The sequence below is a fragment of the Coffea arabica genome, chromosome 3e (genome assembly GCF_036785885.1).
Source record: "Coffea arabica cultivar ET-39 chromosome 3e, Coffea Arabica ET-39 HiFi, whole genome shotgun sequence".
Classification (NCBI taxonomy): domain Eukaryota; kingdom Viridiplantae; phylum Streptophyta; class Magnoliopsida; order Gentianales; family Rubiaceae; genus Coffea; species Coffea arabica.
This window is the reverse complement of record NC_092315.1, coordinates 31,877,485-31,886,614: the sequence shown is the minus strand read 5'-3', so window position 1 is coordinate 31,886,614 and position 9,130 is coordinate 31,877,485. Positions and strand designations below refer to the sequence as shown.

General features: G+C 41.7%; 1 protein-coding gene across 1 annotated transcript; it reads right to left on the bottom strand.

Moving 5' to 3' along the window:
* Positions 1 to 2,089: 2,089 nt before the first annotated feature.
* On the bottom strand, positions 2,090 to 7,814 carry LOC113737780 (uncharacterized). The gene is made up of 2 exons (XM_027264954.2): positions 7,659 to 7,814; positions 2,090 to 2,874 (listed from the first exon to the last, which is right to left on the bottom strand). Exon 2 carries the CDS (start codon positions 2,869 to 2,871, stop codon positions 2,272 to 2,274), a length of 600 nt encoding a protein of 199 aa, XP_027120755.2. The 5' UTR covers positions 2,872 to 2,874; positions 7,659 to 7,814; the 3' UTR covers positions 2,090 to 2,271.
* Between the last annotated feature and the right edge of the window lie 1,316 nt (positions 7,815 to 9,130).

Sequence of the window (9,130 nt, the reverse complement as noted above, 5' to 3'; positions counted from 1 at the left end):
TAATGGTCATATTATTTAGTCCCCGATAATCGATACACAATCTTAAAGTTCCATCCTTCTTCTTAACAAATAGTACCGGAGCCCCCCAAGGAGATCCACTTTCATGAATAAACCCACGCTCCAACAGATCTTGCAACTGCAATTTCAACTCCTTGAGTTCAGCAAGTGCCATTCGATAGGGGGTCTTAGAGATAGGTGACGCTCCTGGCAATAGGTCAATCTTAAACTCTATCTCTCTCTCCGGAGGTAAAGTTACTAATTCATCAGGAAACACATCCGGATATTCACTTACAATAGGCACATCTTCAACCCTCAACTTATCAGTGGGAGTGTTTATCAGAAAAGCTAGAAACCCTTAGCCCCCTCTATACAGAAATTTCCTAGCCTTAATACCCGAGATCAATGCAGATGAGGCTAAACTATCTCTTACATCTAGCCTTAAGGTTGCCTCCCCCGGTATACGAAGTTCCACTATTTTCCTTTTACAATCAAGTTGTGCATCGTACCTTGCTAGCCAGTCCATACCCAGTATAACATCGTACCCCTGAATGGCCAAACTTATAAGGTTCCCCAAAAGCTTCCTCTCTCCTACCCAAATTTCGCAATTCGCATACATCGAACCAGTAATCAAACGTTGGTCCCCTGTAGGAGTACTAACTTCTAAGTCATAAGGCAAACTAATAGGGTTTATATCAATGCCGCACATAAAATCGGGGTTAACAAAGGAATGGGTAGCACCAGGATCTATCAAAATCCTAGCTAGACGATGGAAAACAGGGATCGTACCTTCTACAACCCCAGAGGAATCAGGGACTTGATGTTGCTCCAGGGAGTAAACCCGAGCTGGCACCTTTGGCTTTGTCCCTTCTACCTTAGACTGTCCCGAGTTGGCCTTCGACGACTGGGTGGTTGCTCTCGCCTCCCGAGGTAACGCTGGGCAGTTAGCTATTTGATGCTCTGCACTCCCGCAGCGCAAGCATCTTCTCTCCTTCCTCCAACAGTTATCCTCGGTGTGGTTTGATTTTTCACAAAATTCACAGGGTCCTCGTGCAATTGAGGCCGAACTTCCTTGTGAGGTGCTTTTCTGCGGGCCCCGTCCATTGTGACCACCCCTCGGCGGAGTCCCTCGCGTCATCCCCGGTTGCCTTCCTCCACCGGCTCCTCGTCCAAACTTGGGAGGGGTCCCTTTATCTCCTTGGGTCGAACTACTCGCAGAGAACCCCCGTTTTTTCACCTGAAAGTTTCTTACTTGAAGCCTTGCATTTTCAACTCGCAAAGCTTTCTCCATGGCGTCACTAAAGGTATTGATCTGGGCTACCGCCAGATCTTTTTGAATTTTCACATTGAGCCCCTGAATAAAACGTCGAACTCTCCTTTGCTCCGTCAGAATGAGTTCAGGGGCGAACTTAGATAAACGAGTAAACTGACTCTCGTACTCAGCTACCGATTGAGTCCCCTGACGGAGTCTAATGAACTCGTACTCCTTCTTTTCCTGGACTAGAGGGGGAAAGTATTTCGCATTGAAGTCCCTCACAAAGTTTACCCATGTTCTTGGTGTTTGTTCCCGGTCCCACTTCATTCGTATCACGTTCCACCAAGAACGCGCGGCCCCTTCCAATTGAAAGACAGCGAAAGTAACCTGCCTCTCCTCTGAATAGTGTAGGGCAGCAAAAATATCTATCATTTTCTCTAACCACTTTTCGGCCACGTCCGGATCTGGCCCGCCCAGAAATTTTGGTGGAGAGAACTTCTGAAATCTCTCTAGGGCCCGATCTTCACTCTCTACTACATGGCCAGGGTTCCCAGGTTGCTGGATAGGAGGTTGGCCCTGCTGTTGCACTACGTGGGCTAACAGGTCAGTCATTTGCTGCATAGCAGCAGCTATCTGGGCACTAGGGTCAATCCTAGGTTCAAGATTTGGTTCAGTCGTGGTATCCCTAGTACCCTCGTCAGTTGTGGGTTGCCTAACCCCACACCCGCGGCCTCGCCCACTACGAGTGCCTTCCATTCTCTAAGTCAATCTAAAGTCGAGGCACAAAATAATATTAAAAGTGTATATAATTATAGTCATATAAGCATGAACAAAGAATCAAAAGTAAACACTACTTAAGGCATATATTCACATAGCACATTTATACATGGAACACATAACTGTGTCAAACAGTCATACATAAGCAGTCAGGCAGATATATACAAAGGTACTCCCGTGAAGCCAAAAGAGGGTCTACCAAAATACACTATACAACCTAGGTCCCAAAAGGTGCAAAACAACTAACCAAAAACTTTTCCTAGGTATCCCTCACACGGGATCAAAACAAGGCTCAAAAACCCTAATCTAGTCCTCGACGGAGTCAACCGACTCCCCCCAGAACTAGAGCTAAGGGCGCCTCCCTGACCTGGAGCTCCGCCACCTGGAACTCCCCCTGGCGCATTGGCGCCAATCACTCCCTGGATTAGCGCCCCACACTTGTCGATAATAGCGCCGGACCGGTCTCTCACTTCCCGGACTACTCTAGTAAGGCGGTCGTTAACCACCTGCAACTGCTCTCTCAGAGCGTCCGTCCTCTCCTGCTCCATGACCACGTTCCCCTGGAGCTCCCCAATCCTATCGGCCTGCATCCGCATGATGCCTTTAAGCCTAAGGGTCTCAGTGCGCTCCCTGGCGGCGTCACATCTAAGCCTCCGTCGCTCGGCAAGTACCGCCTCAACCACGTGGTCCGCGTAGGAGTAAAACTGGCAACGCCTACAGCGGCGGGTCCGGCTAGCGGTATACCACAGCCGAATCGGACCTCCCGGTCTCTCCTGGTAATCGATAACCCGAGGGCGCCTCTGAGGTGGCTCGCCTCCGCCCGCTGCACTAGTGCCGGCCATAACCTACAAAGATAGCAAAGGTTTACATCTTAGACAATATATTCACACTTAATGGCGTCTAAACACAATCCTCAAAATGCTAAGAATCAGGTCTCAGGTTCGCCCAGGTTATTTCTAAACCAGGCTCTGATACCACCTGTGACAGCCCTACCTTCCCCTAAGGCGTACCAAAGCAGTTAGCAGACTGCCTGCCCAACTCTCGCCAGGACTACTAAAACGGTACAACACCAGCTCAAGTCGTTCGGGTGTCTATTAACGCGCTTAACCAAACCAACAATCAAGAAACGGAAAACAAAAGTTAAAACGTAAAGCGAATAGTGACTGCCAGGTCACAATCCGCTCAAGACCCAATCAAATGCAAGTAACTTCATACAATCCTTGAAATGAACATATACAAGTCCCGTATAATACATTGAACATGAGTACACACACTAATATAAAACACATCTGTAGGGTTACAAACCAAAAGAAAGCATTTAAATCCAGGTACAATTAAGGTTCCAACTATTGAGGAGCTATACAAAATCTCTCAACTAGCTTTACTCAACTCATTTTTCAAAAGCAAAAGTCCAAAAGGTAATTCCCTGTAAGGAAAACAAAATTAACGGAGTGAGCTTTCGCCCAATGAGATACCATCACGTAATATACCAGGAGCACATAAACACAAGAATATTCAATCCAAATACGTACGTCAAGTAAGCAAAAGCAACTGTCGCGCCCCACTTTTTGAATGAATGTGTTTGTGATGGGTGTGGTGTGTGTAGTGTGGTGTGAACGTGTGCAAAATGAAAATAAAGGCCATGGGACTTGATAAAGCGACGGTTTGGCCATATAAAGTTCAAAAAGGGTTTTTTGGAAAATGGAGTCGCCACTTGGTATAGAGTTAGGGTGTACCAAGTCACCCAAAAATGATTTTTGTTTTTGAATGAAAAAAGTAAATAAACCCTTTTAGAGAACTTTTGGGTCTACGTAACCAAAAGAGGGATCGGGGGTCACATTTGACGAAGGGGAAGGCAAGAATAAAAATCCAAGGCACCCCTTCGACCTAGCCAAGGCTAGTTGCGTGACTTAAACCAATTTTTCTAATTTTTCTATCCAAGGTATGTATCGCGTGTTGGATATGTCTATATGAATGCAAAAACCTAGACCTAGGGGGACATGGGGGAAATTTCTCTTCAAAGGTTGAGTGGTGCCAATCACATTAATTGTGAAGCCCAATAATGATCCTTTTGGAGAGGTCACACCTAAACCTAAATGACGTGAAAAATGAGTGGATGAATGCATGCCATGAAAAATGTGCGTTTGTGTGAAAAAGTAATAAAAACAATAGTGTGAGGGGAAGTGTGCAAAGAAAATGTCCTTGAATGTATAAAATATACTCCAAGTGCTAGTGGGCAAAATGCATGTATGCAATTTAGAGAAAAGTGTGAAAGTGTCGGTGTGCAAATGAAGATGAAAGTACTCGTGTGCGAGTGAGGATAAAAGTGTTCGTGTGCAAGTGAAGATAAAAGTGTTCGTGTGCAAGTGAAAGTGATAAAAAGGTGCATGTGTGCAAATGAGACAAAAGTGAAAGTGTGATGATAGAGTGGATTGAGAATGCATGAGCCTAGGGAATTCATGCATATTGGGTACGGGGAGACCTAAATCGTGACTCAATTTGCCCTTTTATAGAGAGGATACAAGCGTGCTAAGGCTTTAGGAAAAGCCACACTCGTCTATATCCCATATTTAAGGGGACTTTCAAGCAAATGAACCCTATAACTAGTATGAGATGCAAAAAATCCTAAAATGAGGGGAAAAGAGGTTCGAGGAGCATGCCAGATGATAAAACTAAGGGAAGATGCATGATATGTAGTGAACAGGCAAATAATGCATTAATGAAAAACAAAGGAAAAATCCTATTGGGTCTAGCGTTGGGCTAGCCCTTTCTATGAATTCCTAATGAAATAATGAGCCACGACTAGCATTGGACTAGTGTGGTGACGTACATTCATCCATTCCATTCATTCATGGTTATGAAAGCAAGTAGACATGCCAAAACACTCGTAAACACGTAACACGTAACACTTAGCATGCTCGACTAGATGCAAGAGCCTAATAAAGCAATTAAACATGTAGCAACAAAAGCAAGCCACCAAGGGGAAGGGGAAGTGGACCAGATGCTCTCCGAGCCCTATCTATTACAAGCCAAGAGGTGTACACATACCCCATAAAAGCATAAAGGGGAAGGGGAAATGGACCAGATGCTCTCCGAGCCCTATCTATTACAAGCCAAGAGGTGTACACATACCCCATAAAACTTAAATAAAAGTAAAAAGTAAGTAAATGCATGCAAGGAGGTAAGGAAAGCGAAGTAGACAGGCATATTCACATAACACATAAGGTCACATAGGAGAGACAAAAAGGGATAAAAGAAGTTGTACCTTCCCCCGTGTGTAATGCTAGTAAGGTGAACAAGACTCAACTTGGGCTATGGTCACTAAAGAAGGAGCTAATTTGGGCTAAAACCATTCAAAGGAAAGGATTAATGCACCAATGTAATGATAGAATGACAATCAGAATTCGTCGAACATCTAATCCTCTTTCACTTTGCAACTTAGAAATGATCAAATAATGCATGAATTCTAAGCAAGAGTGAGTTATTGATCAAATTTCTGAAATAGCAAAACTACCTAAGGATCCAAAAGCAACCCTTAACCAAACCATCAAGGCCATTTGAAACATTTTAGAACTCAAAAGGTTCATGAGCATGAAAAGATCAATTAATCAACTTATTTAGGGAAATTAAAAAAAATAGGCAACCACAAGCTCATTTAGACACAAGGTTCACAAATCCATGCATCAAACATCACCTTAGCAAAACATGGTAACCAATGAAGGCCAACAAGCAATTGAATTGAAACATTAATGCTACCAAAGACTCAATGGTGAACACTAACCAAGCATTCAAGCTCAATCAAATACTTTTAGGAACTTCAAAGGTCCAAAGGCAAAGAGAAAAAGTCAAGTAATGGCTCGAAATCCAACTATTCTAAGATCTATTTGCAAAAAATTAGAACTTAATTGAGTCTTTGTAATATTGCTGCAAAATTTCAGGGACCCAATTGATTGATTTTCAAAGCTTATGGGCCTTAGAAGGATTAGATGGAAGTCAAAGGGTTGGAGTGCAATTTTTGGAACTTATTTCTTCATGCAAAGCATGCATACACGTAAGAATGCTTCTACAACTTAAAATCTGCTACAACTAGAATGCTTGCTGCATTTTCATCTTCAACCACAAATTTCAGAAAACTAACTCAAGCTTTGCACCAACCTTCTCAACCAATGGCCAAGCTTTGAATTAAACCACACAACATACAACTTGGACGTTCAAATCAGGAAAACACAGCAAGAAATGATGCAAAAATCAAACTGCAACAAGGTTTCAGCAAGCCTATGAAGCTTTCGGCAAACCGAAGTTTCCATTGCTTCTATAATTTTCGGATGAAACTTTTCTGCAATTCGGTACCTTGTCAAACCAGCTTTCAAACATAATCAAGTCCAAACACAAGGCTTCCAACTAAGCAGCAAGCCATCATTCAATTCAACAAAAAAAACTTAGCAACAACCAGTGCAAGCAAGAAATGAAATTCATTTGGCAAGTTTAAAAAAAATCTGGAATGCTGCAAAGCAGCCGAAATAGAATGCAGCAAGGATTCTTGGTGTTTGAACATGATCCAGACATATCAAACATGCAAATTCAACAACCCACCTTCCCTGGCTTCCCTCAACACAAGATCAAACATCAAACGAAAGTGCCAAACTCAGCTAGTAATTAAGGGAAGGGAAACGCGGCAGCAAAAAGAAAGGAAAATGCAGCAGCCTTTGCTTGCTGTGTTTTTGAAAGGAACAACTTTGGCAACTTCAGCAGCATCATAGCATGAATTTCCAACAAAACTTTCAGATTCAAAATACATCAAAGATGATCTACATTCATGCTAAAATCTGAACCAAACCAATCAGAACCAAGTCGCAAACATCAAAACATTTCTGCGTTTTCTGGACTGCAACATTGCTGCAACTTCAAGAAACTTTCGGCCAACCAGATTCATGCATTTTCTAGCTAAGTGTTTGATTAGTAGTCCAAACGTGCAAATTAGCATGCCACTCAAGTGTAAGGATCGATAAACAACTATGGCAAAAGGAAGAAAACAGCACAGAAAACACGACATCTTTTGTCTCGCAGCAGATTCTAGCTTGTGCAGGTTAAATGCCGAAACATTGTTATCATCATGCCAACATTTCACATTCGTTCCCAACCAACAAAACATGCATCTTATACCTATTACTACAAGAAAACAGCATAAAGGAAAAAATAGACGAACCCACAGAACAAAAAGCAATCAACGAAACAAAGGGTCAAAAGTTCAACTTGCTGGAAGAAGTCACGAGAATTCAAGCATGTTGCAGCGACTCTCGGTCTAACTCTAAAGGCCCTAATAGACTCAACTATCATGAAGGATCTAGGGACAAAGGCCAGAGGCCATACTCTTCAAGAAAATCATCCAAAGTCAGCCACAACTCATAAACGTACGAACCAGTGACAATTAGAACCAAGGAAAGTCATGAAAAACACACTGGAATCAGAAAAAAAAAAGACAGCAATGGTATCATCAAAAACCAGCCATGGTATCATCAAAAACCAAAAGAAAGTTCCAACTCCACCATCGACATCCAAGATAAGCAAAAGAAACAGAGAAAGGAAGCATCTTTACCAGCAAAAATGCAAGGAAAGCTGCGATTTTTACCTTAATGTACGGTACCTTCCAATCAGACGAATGGAGCAGAAGAACTTCGTTTGAGCAGACCCAGAACGCAGCCAAAACCACGACCTCCCTTCTTCCTTGCCTTGTGTTTCCTCTCTTCCCAAATTTTTCTTTCTGTTTTCGGTAAGTTTTTCCCTTTCACTCTTGCTCTTTTCCCTTTCTCGCCGCTAATTGTTTGCCCACTCTCGGTCTCAACCTTCTCAAACCTGAGTTTTCCTAGCTTTTTGGCTGTCACTCGATGTCCCCTTTCTCTCTTGCTCTCCCCGTTTCTTTTTCCAATCCAACCTTTTCTTCCCTTCTCACAACCTGCCCCGCCTCTTCTCTCTTCTTCCTTCCCTCTTGCTCCAGTTTTCTTTCCGTTAGCTCCCGTATCCTCTCCCGTTTCTTTTTCCCTTTGCTGTTTTTCTATCCCCGTTGGTTCTCTCCTTTGCGGCTGCCTCCTTTCTTGCTATTTATACCAGGAACCCCCCTCCTAAAACCCTTAGCACTCTTCTATATTTACAGCCCAAGGGGCTGCCCGAAGTCCTCCCTTGCAAGCTGCAAAAACGCAGCTTGCAAGTCGCGTTTCTCTTTTTTTTTTTTTTTTTTTTTTTTTTTTTTTTTAACTTTCAACTTAATAAATACAGAAATGATAAAATATAAATAATAATAATAATAACCAATTGCCAAAAACCAGGTAATAATAATAATAATAATAAAGAAAATAATTTAAAAACTAAACAACTAAAAACAACAAAAATGGCCATTTTCCATCTTTTTTGTTCCATTTTTCATTTTTCATATTTTTCATTTTTTCCTCTTTTTTCAAAATAACTTAATAAAAATAACTAAAGTGCAAAAAGGTTGAATGTAAAGAAATAAACATATTTTTGTGAACAAATTTTTCTTTTTTCTTTCTTTTCCATTGTTTTTTCCAAGAAAACTAAAAACCTATTTTTTGAATGTTTTTGCTTTTTCTCTCTAGCAACTCCATGCTAATCTTAAAATTTAAAAACTAAGACTAAAAGTAAATAAAACTAAAAAAACAAACAAGAATAAATGACAAATGAAATAGATCAACTAAAAGGGCCAAAAATGAACTAAAATAAAATAACTACTAAAAATGAGAAACAAACAATAACGAACTAGAATGCAAACAATCTAAAACAACCAAAATCATGCAATAGATGCCACATACAAATTATTCAAAATTTGGTGTCTACAGCAACAACACCCAAATATAAGGAATAAAAGGATACGGATGGCTCTCAAGAGCCTTTTTCCTCTTTTGCATACTTGATCTCATCTCATTGACCCTCCGTCAATGTATACCAGGTAATCATGACCGTAGACTCCTCTTTACTCCAATTATCCGTCCGCCTCACTTTCCCCTTACCGGGCCTGAACACCAAACAGTACAGAATTGGTATTACTCGAGTATACCGGAATCAAGGGTCTCATACCCAAAGATTCCC

Excerpts from the sequence above, each read along its gene's own strand:
- LOC113737780 (XM_027264954.2), bottom strand. The coding sequence starts at position 2,871 with ATGGCCGGCACTAGTGCAGCGGGCGGAGGCGAGCCACCTCAGAGGCGC.